Source organism: Halichoerus grypus, chromosome 6, assembly GCF_964656455.1.
Source record: "Halichoerus grypus chromosome 6, mHalGry1.hap1.1, whole genome shotgun sequence".
Classification (NCBI taxonomy): domain Eukaryota; kingdom Metazoa; phylum Chordata; class Mammalia; order Carnivora; family Phocidae; genus Halichoerus; species Halichoerus grypus.
This window is the reverse complement of record NC_135717.1, coordinates 16,501,526-16,518,030: the sequence shown is the minus strand read 5'-3', so window position 1 is coordinate 16,518,030 and position 16,505 is coordinate 16,501,526. Positions and strand designations below refer to the sequence as shown.

Sequence of the window (16,505 nt, the reverse complement as noted above, 5' to 3'; positions counted from 1 at the left end):
AATTATAAATTGAACAAAATATTTAGCTAGGCATTGTTCAGGAGTATAATCCTTTCCTAATCACAAAGTCTACTTATACAAAATTCTTAAATATGTGGGTTTGCTTCTTTCTGTTCAACTTTTAGACAACTGTGAGAATTTCAGATCCAGTATATACAAATCTCAAATCATTCTTTGTCATGACTTTGGGACTTGAAGCTGTAAAATTAAAAAGACAGCAAACATCTCATAGAATATCCCTCTTACAGAGCATGTTACCTTTCTGAAAATAAACTATGGAAAGAATGAATCCTAAAACATTTCAAGAAAATAAGGAAGGGTATGTAGAATACCCCTTAATGGAGGAAGTAGTTTCACATGATTTAAAGTGTCACTTATTGGGCGCCTGGGTGGCTCAGATGGTTAAGCGTCTGCCTTCGGCTCAGGTCATGATTCCAGGGTCCTGGGATCGAGTCCCGCTTCTTGGGAGCCTGCTTCCCCCTCTGCCTTTCTCTCTCTCTCTGTCTCTCATGAATAAATAAATAAAATCTTTAAAAAAAAAAAAAGTGTCACTTATTGCCTATTCACTGACTTTCAGTAAAAAAAAAAAATATTTTTTTTTTCATAGGTTTATGTATCCCATCTAGCTGCTGAGTGCTCATGGTACAGTCTGACAGACCTGGGATATTGGTCATACCCCATGAGACTCATGAAAGTCATGGGGTCCCTAGAACATCCTTGTTCCAACTTAGAAGTGACACATTCATGGGGCGCCTGGGTGGCCAGTCAGTTAAGCATCTGCCTTCAGCTCAGGTCATGATCCCAGAGTCCTGGGATCGAGTCCCGCATCGGGCTCCCTGCTCCGTGGGAAGCCTGCTTCTCCCTCTCCCGCTCCCCCTGCTTGTGTTCCCTCTCTCACTGTGTCTCTCTCTGTCAAATAAATAAATAAAATCTTAAAAAAAAAAAAAGTGACACATTCATTCCCAGAACAGTGAGCCCCCCCCCCCCGACTCCTGATATGGGTTTTCATGGTTCCCTGTTTCAGTCTACTTTTTCTGGGTCTGGTTTTCAAACTTTCCAAGACATTAGCTGATTAGCTGGGTGGGCATGATCCAAATAAGCAGCATTTCCAGGTCCAGACACTTCACCAGGTCACCAGGCCACCCATAGGAATCTGCTGCCTAGTGAGTTACAAGATGATCAATCAGCCTCCCTTGGCCTGGCTCACTGCATGCCTCTAGCATCCTTGAAAGTTATGACAATCAAGTCTGCCCTCATAACTTTCCTAATGCTCAGGCCCAGGACCACCCTGTTGAGATTCCCTGTTATGGAAAGTTGGGTTCAGATGCCAATCCCTAGGACTATCAGGGATTTGAGAGAAGTGGGGTGTCATGACATTTGGTTCCTTTACTCAGGAGCTGCAGATGTGGCTGCCACTTGAATTAAGGGTACACCCCTCTAATACAAGGTCTTGACTTCTTTAACTGGAACTTCTCCCACCATGGGGGTTGTGAGGCATGTAATCATTTAAATTGTAGAAAGAGTACTGTAATGAGTAGAGGCATTCTATGAGGGAAGGGAACTGATCATTATCATAAAGGCGGAATATGTGCATTGTAGAAAGTTAAGAAATACAGATAAGCAAAAATAAGAGTAACACTATAGTCATACCACCTAGTGATTCCTATTGCTAACACCTAGAATTGGTCTTTTCTATCTTTTCTAAGAGCCTGCCATGGGGACTAGCAGAGAATAGAACCATCATGACTGTTGGATTGAGCAGAAGTGATTCCTCGCCTCTAAATTAGGAGGTAGGATGAAGTGATATCAATAGAACTCCCCTCTAAAAATGTAGAGTAGAGTGGTGGGTAAAAACATGACCTTTAGCATATGTGCTGTGACTGCACGCACATCATACACACACACACACGCCTTAGCCCAGGGCCTGGCACGTTATTAAGACCCAGTAAATAGAAGCACTGTTACCGTCTTGTCCTTGTTCCCCACACAGGCTCAAGTGTCCCCATCTTTTCCCCAAATTCCAACTCCCCAGTCTAACTGCTGTTCTAGAACCCTAGGCAGAAAATGTCTCCTTAGAGCAGACTGTATGACTCCCCAAAAGGGAAACTCCTTTATGGGAACACCCTCTTGACAGCAGTCTTTGAGTCTAATTTTGAAACTGAAAACATAACAAAACAGGAGCACCTGGGTGGCTCAGTCGGTTGGGCAACCGACTCTTGATTTCAGCTCAGGTTGAGATCTCAGGGTCATGAGATCGAGCCCTGCACCGGGCTCCGCTGAGCACTCAGTGCTGAGTCTGCTTGTCCCTCCCCTCCCCCCCCCCCCCCCCCGCTTGCATGTGGATTGCAAGGTCAATGCATTCTAGAGCGATCATCTTTTGGGGCTCCCTGCTCCTGTTTTTTAAGGATTAATAAAATCCTTAAAAAACAAAACAAAAAACTTTCCCCTACTTTCATTAGGAAGTTGAGAAACAAGAGGAAGGTAAAAAGAGATTTTGCAAATAAGGAAATGGAGCCAGAGAGGGTGAGAGACTCTCTCAGGCGCCACAGGTAGTCATCACCTCCCAGGAACCCATTCATGTGGCTCTCAACTCTGTAAGGTCACTAAAGCGTTAACAGAGCAGGAGACTCAGAAATGGGCATCCAGGTTCCAATTCTGTTGCTCCATCCACTAGCTGTGTGATCCTGGGCAAGTCACTTGGCCTTCCTAAACCTGTTTGCTTATCTGTAAAATGGGCATAATTCCTTGCTGGGCTGTACCAAAGAACAGAGAAATTATACATCTACCTAGCCGAATGTGGACACATCACAGTAACTTGGGTTGGCAGTTTTGGGGCAGGGAGAACAGCTTTAGTTAACACATGCCCAGAGAGGCAGGAGCTGGGGAGGGAGAAAGGTGTCCTGAGTTGAGAGACCCAGGTCTCAGAGTGCTCGGACTCCTCTTTGGGGAGGAGAGTCCTCTCCAATTCTGCTTCCCAAGTAGCTACAAACTACTTTCCAATATATAAGGAATACTAAAATGTTGCTGTAAATGATAGAGGAAAGAGAGCACATACTCTGAAATCAGACTATGTGGATTGAAATCTGCCTTTACTATTTACTAACTGTGGTGCCATGGACAAGAGACTAAACTTCACGCCTCAGTTTTCCCACCTGTAAAATGGACACAATAATAGCACTTACCTCACAGAGTTGTTGGAAATGATTTTTGTGACATTATGCATGTAGAGCTCTTAGAATATTACCTGGATCAAAGGTAATTATTTTGTCTTACAATGGTCAAAAATTACTCTTAGATCTAAGTTGTTTGGAGTTAGGGCTGAGACTCACTCAAGCTGAGTAACAAGTCTGGGTCCAAGTTGAATTGCACAGCTATGAGATGAGAGGATTGAGTTGCAAAGGTGTTGACAACAGTGTGGCAGGAATTGATTGTTTTGTCTTCTACTTGCTACTTTTTGCTTAAGTTAAGGTTTAAAAATTAAGCTCTCTCCGCCCTTGAGGAAAAGGAAACTAGTTTTATTGAAAATGGGCTGTGAGTTTAATGTGCTATTGAAACCCAGAGTGAAAAAATACGAAGTGGAATTCATATGAAGAAGGGTTTGAGGGGGGGAGGCAGAGGATCTTGGTGAAGGTTCCTGGCCTGGAAGAGGCAAGAGGGAGTCCTAGTGCATGCCCCATGGCCGTGCGCCAGAAAGTAGCCAGCCTTGAGAGCAGGTGGCTGCCTGATCTTCTAGGAAACACGGGACCCTACATACAAGGAGTCTCGCCGGCCCAGAGATTCTGGTGCCCCACACATGATATAGGGCAGAAGCCATGAACTTGAAGGGAACAGTGTGGGCTTGGACGGTGATTACCAACAGCAATCAAGATGGACCAAAGATTAGAGTCTCCCCAGCACCAACATACACATGTGCTCAAACACACACACACACACACCTTCCCCCCCTCCCCCCCGTTATCCAGGCAACACCTCCTGGATTCTGGTGTGCCCTTAAGAAAAGAAGAAAGCCCCAACAGTGACTGAGATGGGATTTCTGTTTAAAGTCACAGATTAAGTTATTTTATAGAAATATGTGAATATTTGTTGGGATACCAAAAACAAGGTCACCAGCCTGGTCCCCACATGTTCTGGTATTTTGGCTAGAATCCTCCCTCAAGCCTGCTCATCCATTCCTCACCCCGTTTTAGGTCCAGATTTGGTAAGCAGGTGGTCTTCGGAATTAGACCTTAGGTTAAGTCTAGGTTCTGTCACTAGCTGTGTGACCTTGGACAGGTTACCATACTTAACTTTTCTGCATCTGTTTCTTCCTCAGTAAAATGCTGTGCTTCCTTACAGAAGTTGTGAGGAGAGCGAAATGGAATAGTAGGGTGGTTTTCAAACCATGTCCTGGAGAACCTCAAATCAGACAATCTAGTGTTTTCCAAACTTCATTCACGTCCTATCTTCCCACCTTTTGGACATACTTGTGTACCACCTCTACTACTGTTTATTTACTCTTGTCCTTTAAAAGTGTCAACTCACTTTTTTGTGGAAACAAATTTATTCAAAAAGGAAATTTTGTATCACTATCACAAACAGGAAATACCTATCATTCACCCCGGAGTGGTAAAAATAAATACAACAAAATCTAAACGGTGCTATTCAATTCTAGCTGGGTATGGTTACAGGCCAAAGCTCTGAGCTAAGGCCGGGACTTTGTTTAAAAAAGATTATCTCAGTCACAAAAGGCCTTATCCGGCCTTATAGGAAATGTCTGTAATAGGCAGATCTACAGAGACAGAAAGTAGATTAGTGATAGTTTAGGGCTGGGGGATGGGGGGGGTGATAAAAATGTTCTAGAGTTGACTGTGGCGATAGATGCACAACTCTATGAATATGCTAAGAACCACTGAGCTGTACATTTTACACGGGTGAGGTCGGGTTCCGTAGGTAGCAGAGACTGACTCAAAAGTCAGCCCTAGACACAAGGGTTTGTAACTAAAATAATAAAATAAAATAAATAAATGGGTGAATTGTACGATATGTGAACCTTATCTTAATAAAGCCGTTACTAGAGAGAGATGTTACAAATCTGTTTCTTTCACCTTGAGGAAAATGATGCAAAGGGATGCAAAGGCACTTGACCCAAGTGGACCCATGTTCCACTATTATTTAACTTAGCCCAGTCTGTGACACTCCCTCCCACCCCCATCATCTCTCAGCTTTTGCCCCTTGTGGAAGGATTCAGTCGCAAGCACTCAGGATTGGCTACTATTCCCCCAAAACAGATCGGCCAGTCAAGTGAGACAAACCTGAGTTTATAGATCTCGCTACTCAGCCACTGACCTGCATCATGACTCTGGAGAAAATCGCTCTGAGCCTCCCTTTTCTTACTTGCAAATGTGGACAACAGCACCTGCCTCAAGAGGCTGTAATAAGGCTGAGAGGAGAGAGGCAGGTGCGGCTCCGGACACACTCAGATGTCCTTAGACGCCCCTGCGGCGGCGGCGGCGGCGGCGGCGGCAGTGCTCGAAACCAGGAGCTACGGCTTGGAGCCAGGCGTCCGCCCCGACTAGAGAAGCTGGCGGCAAAGCATGCCTTGGCTGTTCCAAAGGAACTTCGAGCTCCTGGGTCTCGGTTTCCTTGACTGTGCAACGGGGATACCCTGGATTCCAGGGTGCAAGCAACTGAAGAACCCGACCGTCCTCGGCCAGGCCCCGCATTCCAGCGGGGGAAACCAAGGCCCGGAGGGGCTCAAGCGCCGCCCACGGTCGAACACCGCTAGTCCGGAACTCGGGGACTGGGGCAGGGGGCGGCACGCTGGCGGGGGACCCGGCCTAGATGACCCCAGGATGCCGCCGCCGCAGCGCGCGCCGAGCCTCAGAGGCACAGTCCTCCACCCTGGCACCGGCGGCCTACGGAGAAACCGCAACCGGGGGACTTGGCGGGGTGGGGGGGGCACGCCGTTCCGCCGCCCACCGCCCTTCCCGAAGCGGCCGCGCGCGCGGGCCGGGAGCCCCGAGCACCCCGCGCCGGAAGTCCGCCGCGGCCGCTCTAGGCCGGGAGCGCTGCGCTCGGTGCCCTTAACCCCTGCGACGCCGCGGCGCGCTCGCCCGCGCTCGGCCGTTTCGGAGGCCCGCGTCCCTCCTTTGTTTCCTCCGCGCTTCACAAAAGGCTGCGAGGGGAGAGGGCCTGCGGATCCCATTCTACAGACGAGGCCACTGAAGTCACACAGCAGCTGAACCAGAGCCCAGGTGCCCCATTTGGGGCTGTTCCCATTTACCCCAACCGCCTCTCTGGCCTCCCTCACTGTATCTTAAAAATATATACATTAAAACCTGGACTCAGGGTGGGAGCGCCTGGGTGGCTCAGTCGGTTAAGCGGCTGCCTTCGGCTCAGGTCATGATCCTGGGGTCGTGGGATCGAGCCCCGCATCGGGCTCCCTGCTCCGCGGAGAGCCTGCTTCTCCCTCTCCCTCTGCCTACTTGTGCTCTCTATCTCTCTGTCAAATAAATAAATAAAATCTTTTAGAAAAAATCTTTAAAACCTCGACTCGGGTTATTACAGACTACCACGGACTTTGACTTTTCCTTGGCACTGCATTTCTAACTTCCTAGAGTTCCTGCAATCCTAGCGGTGATTCTAAAAATTAAAGGTTGGAAATAACTGTTACTTTACAAAAATCTGGTTTACGTACAGCTTCTCAGGTGTTCTGCGCTTGGTTCCCACTGTTCCTGACATGTTCAAAGATGTTTGACCCCCAAAGACGAAGAAAAGATTATTGGCCCCATGTTTCAGATGAGGCAACTTAAGTCCAGGCCGGGAAGTGACTTGCCCAGGATTACACAAGTTAATACAAATCAGCTGAATCTGAAAAGCTCCATTCCTATCCTATCCTGACCATTCACTACACCACAGCTGCCTCTCTGAGCTGATTGGACGAACAAAGGAGGGGATTGGCAGAAAAGCCATCGCCAACTGAAAATCAATAAGACAAATGTAAGGGAATGGAAAGTAAGTTACTACACTCTGCCCTTGTGCTTGTCCTGTGTGGGGGGCCCTAGGGGGCCCACAAGACACAGCCCTGCCTTCACAGATGCGCAGAGACCCAGTCAACCGATGTGTGGATTCTGTAATTGCGGCTCCAATTATGCATTCTGATACTGGGGAAACAACCACAGAATGGGTTTGGTGACCCACTGGACTCACTGTGCGATAGACCTGAGCTTAGTGAGGTTTGGGGTCGAGCACAGAGCTGAATACTATAGTAGAAATGCAACCACAAGAGTAGAATTTTGCCAGTGGAGGAAGGGAGATGTGCTTCCCCTTTCCTTCTTATATTCATTTGACATTGATGAACACCTACTATTTACCAGGCACTACACTATTTACCTAGACCCTAGGAGGACAGAGATGAACATCATAGCCTTATTCTAGCAAGGGAAGTGAGATGTCAAGCAAAAGAGGAAGTACAGTGACTATCCAGTGACCTGACCTAGTTCTTTGAGGGTCAGGGAAGCTTCCTGAAGGAGGTGAAATCTAAGCCAAGGCCTGAAAGAGAAGTTCGCATTGGCCAGGAAGAAAGAAGAGAGGGAGAGAAGAGTTCCCCAGGCAGAGGGAGCAACAACCGTGGGGATGGGGACCAGGCTGGCCAGCCTCGGTGTGTTCGATGACCTTGGGAAAGAGTGGAGAGAGAGGCGGCAGTGGCCAAACTGAGCAAGGCCTTGTCTGCCTTGATGAGGAGTTTGGTGGAAAAACTGCCTGGGCAAAAGCCAGTGTAGAAAGGGCCTCCTGAGGCCCACGTGGCCAGAGGGCAGGAAGTGAGAGGAGTGTATGGAGCAGTGTGAAGAGGCTGCGGAGCTGGGGCCTTGGCCTGTAGGCCATGCACGTGGACAAATGGGAGCAGAGGAAGCACTAGGGAGTGGTGGAGATTGCGGTGACCAGAGGACACATGTGTTGTCTCCAAGAGCAGGCAGTGCTCCACACCCCCTGGGATTTCCATCCTTGGAAGCACTCACTGTCTCAGACCTTCCGCTTTGTCAAAGGTAGCTGTGAGTTGGGGCACCTGGGTGGCTCAGTCGGTTGAGCATTTGGTGGCTTCGGCTCAGGTCATGGTCTCATGGGTTGTGAGACTGAACGCCGTGCTGGGATCCATGCTTAGTGGGGAGTCTGCCTGGGATTCTCTCGATCCCTCTCCCACTGTCCCTCCCCCGTCTCGTGCATGCACACGTGCTCATCTCTCTCTCTCTCTCTCTCTCTCTCTCTAAAATAAATACATAAATCTTAAAAAAAAAAAAAGGTAGCTAGGAGTCTAGATTTTTATATGAACTCTTTTGATTTTAAATGTTGGCAACATAAGCAAGCAAATCATATCCATAGGCCAGTGGTTCCCAAACTCTGCAGCCTATCAGCCTCACCTGTGGAGCTCTTAAAACTCCTAATGCCCAAGTCACATCCTAAACCAATTAAAATGTCTGGGGTAGAAGCCGGGCCTCAGAATTCCTCAGGTGGTTCCATTGTGCAGCAAAGTTCAAGACCCACTGCCATAGGTCAGTACATCTTTTGGGTTGCCAGGCAAAGCCATGGGGAGCTGTGGGAAGTTTTCGGGCAGGAAAGAAGCAGATCAGTTTAGAGTTTACAGAAAATCAGTCCTTAGGAGGAAGGGAGTATAAGTGTAGTCTGGGGTGAGAAAGGGCCTTGGGCCCTAGGGGCAGTGGTGGGATCCTGCCAGGGCAACCACCCATCCCAGTTTTCCCAGGGTTTCCCAGGAACAGGACTTGAAATGCTAAAACTGGGAAAGTCCTGGGCAAACCAGGATGCTTGATCACCCTACATCCTGCCCCTGAAATAGTTCTGTCTCCCTAGATTTCTGGGGGACTGAAGTCATGGACTGACTACATTCTAGAAAGGTCCTGGGGAACAAGCTGTCTGTCTTCCTAGGGTACACTCATCCAGGGCTCTGATCCCCAGGCTTGACAGGCTTGTGCAAGGAGCTAGAAACAGGGAGAGAGGACTTGGACCTATCCGTTCTCCATCCGGCAGAGCGTTCCTAGTCAAAGCCAAGTCTATGGGCTATAACCTGGCAATAGAAAGGAGCATACTATTGATCCAAGCAACAGTACAGATGACTCTCAAAAATATTATGCTGAGTGAAAAAAAAGCAAACGCAAAGAAGTACACACTGTATAATTCCATGTATATGAAGTTCTAGAACAGGTTAACCTACTCAAAACAAAACCAGAACAGTGATTGCCTCTGGGGAGTTGGGGGTGGAGGGGAGGGAAGGGGCAACAGGAAACTTTTCAGGAGGGATAATGATGTATTTGGTAAGAGCTTGCATTGTGCAGATGTGTGCATTTGTTGGAACTCATCGAATCATACAATTAATACCTGTGCATTTCACTATGTGGATATTTTGTTTCGAGGGAAAAGAAAGACAAACCTGTAAGTAAATACTGGACTCTAGTTAATGACAGGCATGCTCAAGTACTTAAGAGGGAAGTACACCATTGTCTGCAACTTATTTTGAAATGTATCAAGAAAATAAGCTAGATTGATAGATGGATGGATGAATTAGAAGATGTGATAAACAGATACGGTAAGATGTTATAGAATCTAGGTGGTCAGTATATGGGTATCATCGGTATAATTCTTCCAACTTTGCTGCATGTCTGAAACTTTTTATAATAAAATATCGTGGGGGAGGGGAACCTAAGTCTGATCATGTGACTCCTCTGCTCAGATCCTTTCCATAGCTCTTCATCTCGCCCAGAATAAAAGTCCTGACAATGGCCTCCAAGCAGGATGGCCATACATTTTGGTTATCACAGGTTTCACCTGTTACCTGGGCATAATTATTAATACATCCTCTTTTATTCTCAAAGTTTGATTGACATATTATGTGCCTGCCGTGCCTATGAGGCCCTACATGACCTGACCTCGCTTCCCACTGCTCTCTCCCTGCCTCCCTCTGCCCGCCTGCTGCACTGATCTCATTTCCAGGCACACTCCCCCTCAGGGCCTTTGCACTGGCTATTCTCTTGGCCTGGAATGCTCTTCCTCGAGATATCTGTATGGCTCTCTTCCTCACTCCTTCAAGCTTTTCTTCAAATGTTTCCTCAGTAGGAGGATCTCCCTATTTAAAATTGCAATCTGCTCTTTTCCCATCTCCCTGACTCTATTTTTTTTTTTAACAAGGTACTTATAACTTCCTACAGATGGTATAATTTATTGAAGGTAAACTCCACGAAAGCAAAGATTTTTTCCATTTTGTTTATGCTTTATTCCCGGGACCTAGAATAGTCCCTAGCAAACAGTTAAGTGCACAATAAATACATGTTGCTACGGGGCGCCTGGGTGGCTCAGATGGTTAAGCGTCTGCCTTCGGCTCAGGTCATGATCCCAGGGTCCTGGGATCGAGTCCCGCATCGGGCTCTCTGCTCCTTGGGAGGCTGCTTCTCCCTCTGCCTCTCTCTCTGTCTCTCATGAATAAATAAATAAAATCTTTAAAAAAAAAAATACATGTTGCTACGAGTAAAGGAATTCTCCTGCCCTTGTTGAGTGGCAGTCTGGTGCCAAAGACCGAAGCCAACATAGACCATCACAAGGCAATACCTGATGTTCTGTGAAATGGCAGAGGAGGAGGCAGGGGACGTGACAACAGAAGTCACCAGGAAGCCAAGCTTGGAAAAAAAAAAAGAATGCATTCCCCCAGATGAAGGGAGGATAAGAGGGGCACTCCTGGCTGAGCAAACAGCATGAGCAAGACCCCACAGGTGAGAAACAGCGAGGTGCGATTATAAGCAGTTCTCAGGGGAGCAGTGTAGGGGTGGGGTGGAAGGGGCAGCGGGCAGCTCCATCCTGCCAGGAAGGAGGACAACAGCAGGGTTTTCGCCCAGGGCAGTATTGGTGGGTTTCTGAGACTGCCCAGCTGCTGGGTGGAGAATGGACTGGGGGTGGGCAAGAGTGAAGTGGGAAACCCACCAGGAGGCACCTAGCAAAGAGGAGGGCCCTAAAGAAAGGGGCAGATGGGGGAATTACTCAGGATAGAGACTTGCTCACGGGACTCTGACCTCCGGATGCTCCAATCTGGGCCAACTCTGGGGGATTGAGGGGCCATTTCTGGGTACAGGCGATGGGAGGAACAGGTTGGGGGGGGAGGAGGAGGCCAAGGGTCTGGGCATCCCAGGGGTCTTTGAGTCTAGAGGGAGGGTGCACCACTTGGATGCAGAGACTTGGGAGCCATTCATTCCAAGAATAGGTGGATCTGGCAGGGAGCGTTCACGAAGAGAAGAGCTAGGCCAGGACAAGAGATATTTAAGGGATCAGGAGGAGGAGAGAGTGACAGAGCAGAAGAGAATGGGGGAGCACCAGAGGCCAGGACCTCGAGAGCCAGGGGTGGAAGAATTTCCAAAAAGAGAGCGTGGACATTGGGAGGGGGTGGGAAGGGGGTTGGCAGGGAGGGCGTGGTAAGGTGATGACTGGGGGGGGGGGTCGCCATGGAAGAAGTGGATTTTAAACCAGGTCAGAGTGGATCACAGAGCTGGAGGGGGCAGGCCTGGGAGTGGGGACAGACTGTTGGGGTCTGGGGCCAAGAGAGGGACAGGAATGGGGGTGACACAAACTTCAGCCTTTCAAGTGTGCTCAGAAATGGACTCTCCTCCCCAGTCTCACCAACAGGCAAGTCTCTGGCCTCTATCCCTACACCCTCGTATCCTCATCTGTAAAACGGAATAATAGGAAAACGGCTGCCATTTATTGAGCACTCACTATGTGTCAAGCCAAGGACTCTCCCCACGTACTTCCTCATCTAATCCTCACAACACTCTCACCAGGCTGATGTTAATATTATCCCCAGTTTACAGATGAGAAAACTGAGGCCCAGAGAGGTTAAGTCACTTGGCTCAAGGTCACAAGTGAACAAATGGAGATGCCGGTATTCAAACCCAGAGCCTGTTGTCTGGGCTTTCACACTGTACTGCTAACCCATAGAAGGCACTCTGCACTCTACAGAGCACTCACCTCACCTCCTGCGGTGGCTGCAGGGACTAGTGAGAGGACCTCCCCACCCAGAAAATGCTGAGATTATTACCACATGTAGTAGGCTGAATAATGGCCCTCCGAAAAGGCCCACGACCTAATCCCCGGAACCTGTGAATGTTATTTTACATGGCAAACGAGATTTTGCAGGTGTGATTATGTTAAGGGTCTTGAGAAGAGTCTCCTGCATCATCCACATGGGCCCAATGCAGTCCCAGGGTCTCTAGAAGAGGGAGGCAGGGGAGGCAGAGCCAGAGATGTGATGATGGAAGAAAAGACAGAGATTGGAAGAAGCCATGCTGAAGATGGGGAGGGGAGGGGAGTGGTGGGGAAGGGAGGGAGAGGGGCCCAAGTCAAGGAATGTGGGTGGTGTGTAGAAGCTGGGAAAGGCTGGGAAACAGATATTCCCCTACAGCCTCTTGGAGGAACCAGCCCTGCTGATACCTTGACTTTAGCCCAGTGAGACTCATTTTGGACCTCTGGTCTCCAGAACGGTAAGATAATGAATTTGTGTTTCTTTAAGTGACTAAGTACATGTGTGGTAATTTGTTGTAGCAGCAAGAAGAAATGAATATACCACGTCACTCTACATCTGGCTCCCCGGGCTGGCCCTGGCTCAACTATTACAACTTTAGCTGCTATCAGGAAACAGCCCTACATTTTAAAATGTTCTTTAAAGTTCCAGTTTGGTCCCTCTGAACCTTTTAACCTTTGTTAAAAATAAAAACAGGGCTAATGCACCTAACTCTACCACTTTGCCAGGCACAGAGTGCAGGTACCTTGTATTATTTGAAGGTTCCCAAAACCACTAGGGCAGATGAGCCCTAGTTATTGTCCCCATTGCTCAGATGAACAAACTAAGGCTCAGAGAGGGGAAATGGCATGCATAGAGCCACATACCTAGTGAGTAACAGAGCCAGGATTTGAACCAGGACTTCTGACTTCAGATCTACCACACTGAGGTTCCTATCTCACATTCTGCCTCCTCAGAGAAGCCTTCCTGGATAGCCTCAGCACATTCATTTACTCATTCATTCACCGAACAGTTGCTATGACTGCTCTATGCCCAGTGTGATGCTAGATAAGGCTGGGGACCAAGATCGGCCCGCAGGAGCTCAAAAGCTAGTGGACAAGACAGACACACAAATGAGCCATCCCAAACAGCCTGATAAATGCCAAGACAAAGAGGAGGAGACACAGCAGGTGATGGAAGCCCGAAAGAAAGGAAACTGATTGAGCCAGGGGTCAAGGAAGACTTCCTGGAGGAGGTGGTGATTGAGGGGAGGACAAGTAAGACTCAGCCAGAAGTGTGGGCAGGGGTTCCGGTGGAGGAATGGCTAAGCAGAGGCAGGGGGTACAATGTTGTAGCTTCTTGAGGGTGAGGAACAGGTTAGGTCAGACCCCAAAGTCCCTCCGAGCCTCTGCGTTCCTGTGTATGAACAGGAATCATGGGCAACTGCCCAGAGCTTGGGTAACTGCTGGGCCCAGGGGAGGGCTGAACAGGAAGAAGAGGGATCCTGGGATTCCCAGAGGAGGGCTGAGGGTCAGGAAGGGTCAAAGGTAAGGGGACAGGGCAGGGTGGAGGGAGTTTGGGGAGGCAGGGTCCTGGCTCAAGCTCCCATTCTATGTCTGACTCATGGTATGACTATAGGAAGGTCCCCTTAGAGCCTCAGTGACTCCATCTGAGAAATGGAGCATGAGACAAAACTGTCTCCAAAGACCCTCCCCAGCCCTGACGGGGAAATGACATGACACAAAATTACAAAAGGGTCTTTATTTGTAAAAAGCCAAAGGGGCCCTCGGGGTGACAGGACAGGCAGGCCAGCTTCTCAGGGGTCAGGGGCATTTGGGCAGATGCGCTTGAGTGGGGGGGCGCCCTCCGAGTCCTCTGTGTCACCCTGGGCTGCCTCGGGGACAGGTGGCACTGGCTCAAAGACGGGGTAAGCTTCAGGGGCCTGGAGAGGAAGGGCGGACAGGCATGAGCTCCACCCAAACCCAGGAGTGCAGCCTCCTAGCCTCTGCCTTCTCCAACGCCTCCACTCCACTCCCCTCCTGGACCTAGGAGTCTGGTCGGGGGACCCAGGAAGCAGATTAAGTAGGGTACCAGAAACAACAACAACATCGTTTTGGGAAAAGAAGGTGATACTTGATATTTCTGGAAAATGCATCAAGGTAGTCCTTGTGGGAAAAGTCAGAAGTTGTAGGGGACTGACTCTCTTAAGCTCATTTGATAGTTTAGGACTAAAATAAAACAAAATACTTGGAGGAGCACCACGATCTTTTCAGGCTTTTAATGATCTTAAATCCGCCCCAATCCAGCCCACAGGACTTTGTCTTAAAACACCCTTTCCTTTTCCGTCCCCAGAACCCAGCCTCTGAGACTTGATCTGTGCCAGAGGTCTACATGTCCTGCCTGGACCTCAGGAGTGCAGCCCCCTAGCCGTTAGCTGCCCCAGAGCCCCCACTGCCTCAGAGACCCGGGAGTCCAGCCTTCTGGCCTCTCTCACCTCAGCCTCCAGCAATTCTGGAACAGGCTCCTCCTTGGTCAGCATTGGGGGTTCATCAGTGCTGCCCGCGGTTATGCCCCCAGGATCTGGAACATCAAGTTAACAGACATCCCCTGAGCGGCTGCTCTGTGCCACAGCACAGGCCCAGGCTGGGGGACACTGAGGAGGGAACTGGGAACCTGGCTGCAAGCCAGGAAGAAGCCACAGGAAGGACGTGGAAGTGGGATCTTGACAGGTGAGTAGGATTTGATCAGGGAGACAAATGGGGCACATTTTAGGCAGACAGAACATACGTTTAGTGAGTACAGATTCTGAGACTGGACTCCCTGGGTTCAAATCCTGACCTTGGGCATGTGACTTAATTCCCCTGGGCCTCAGTTAACCCATCTGTAAAGTGGGGATAATGATAAATAATCACCACGCGAGACTGTGGTGAGGATGAAATGAGATGATACAGGTAAAGCCCTTAGTACAGTGTTTGGCACATAGTAAGTGCTCAATAAAGGCCCGTTGTTTTTATATTAGGAAAGGTACACCAGTGCGTGGCACCATCTGGACACAGCCCATAGGCCCAGGTCATGGTATTCTTGGAAAGGAACAACGAGACCGGCAGGGGTAGTTCACAAAGGGCCCAAAGTACCAAGTGGAGGAGTCAAAGGCCATAGGGAGCCATTGAAGGCTGTGAAGCACAAACATGAGCCTGCCAAAATGTGCTTTAGACAAAATTGCTCTGGCAGCTGGTCGAGGTGACCAGGGGAGAGGAGACCCATAAGGAGGCTGGAGCCCGGGGAGGGAGTAAGAGATGACTCTTACAGGAAGGTAGACACATTTGGGAGGTAGTTCTGACCAGGCAGGGGATTGACTACATGGAACAAAGAGGAGCCGAGGAGGAATTATGCCCAAGATGCTGGTGCACTGGCTATGTGAGCTTGGGAGACTTAATTCTCTGGGTTTCAGCTTCTCATCCACATATGAGGATCATAACCCTCGTAGGGTTATAGTGAGGATTAAATGAGCTAAAACATGTTCAGTGCTTAGAAGGAGATCTGGCACACAGAGCTCAATAAGTCTTAGCTGTTATTTTCACTTATTAATCACCCTCAGGAATATCACTATTATTTACTCCTCAACAAATACTTATTGAGCACATTCTATGTGTCCCATGTTGTTCTGAGCATTCAGTAATGAACAAGAGTAACGTGGGCCCAAGGTTCAGGAAGCTGACATGAGGTGGGAGCAGGGGAAGAAATCTGAGTAGTAAAAAATAAAATTTACATGAAAATCTCAGACGGTGATGAGTTATCTAAAGACCCAAAGAAGCCGGATGAATGAGACAGACAGTCACTGGAGGTAGGACGGTGACTTTCTGCAGGAGTCAGGGAAGACCTCTGGGAGGGGAGAACACAGGAGGAGAGTACGTGTAGGTAGGGGTAAGCTGGTGGCTTCAACTTTGCAGAAGACTCAGAGGAGAGGGCTGCAGGGAGTCACCTAGTCCTACCTCTCTCTTGGCCCAGCCGTGGGGGCTGAGCATCCTCTGGGACCCCTTCTGGTGGTCCAGCAGGTGACACAGGGCGGCTGGGCTGGGGGGTGCCCCCAGGGCTGGGCTCGGTGCCCTTTTGCAGAGAGCCTTCCGAATGGAAACTCTGGTTACTGTTCTCATCTGTGGGAGCAAAAGCCAAGAAGTTTGGGCCTGAAGGTCTCAATCCCCTCCTTCAATCCCCCAGCCCACACCGCCCCCCGAAATCCCAGGATCCCTACATACCATTGAGATCCAGCAGGATGAGAGGGCCACCCCCTCGGGGACTGGCGCCCCTGCCCCGCCGCTCCCGACCTCGGGATCTCTCTGCCCCGCCACCTGCCCTCCGTCGCTCCTGGGGGTTAGAGGGGTAAGGGTCAGTGACAGTTTTCCAGTTAGTGCTTGCAAAGCCCCCACTGTACAAATAAGGAAACTGAGGCACAGAGAAGCAAAAGGCCCTGCAT

General features: G+C 49.2%; 1 protein-coding gene across 2 annotated transcripts in view; it reads right to left on the bottom strand.

The window, feature by feature from the left end:
• The window catches only part of BCL7C (BAF chromatin remodeling complex subunit BCL7C), a 40,543-nt gene that overhangs the window by 22,968 nt on the left and 1,070 nt on the right, over window positions 1-16,505 (bottom strand). Inside the window, exons 3-6 of one of the 2 annotated variants that reach the window (XM_036074294.2) lie at window positions 16,288-16,396; window positions 16,024-16,185; window positions 14,526-14,611; window positions 13,778-13,973 (exon numbers count right to left, since the gene is read on the bottom strand). In XM_036074294.2, coding sequence (XP_035930187.1) covers window positions 13,848-13,973; window positions 14,526-14,611; window positions 16,024-16,185; window positions 16,288-16,396 — 483 coding nt within the window. In that variant the 3' untranslated portion in view covers window positions 13,778-13,847. Of the gene's footprint in view, window positions 1-13,777; window positions 13,974-14,525; window positions 14,612-16,023; window positions 16,186-16,287; window positions 16,397-16,505 lie in introns of those variants that run through there. The other variant, XM_078074587.1, reaches the window with a different exon arrangement.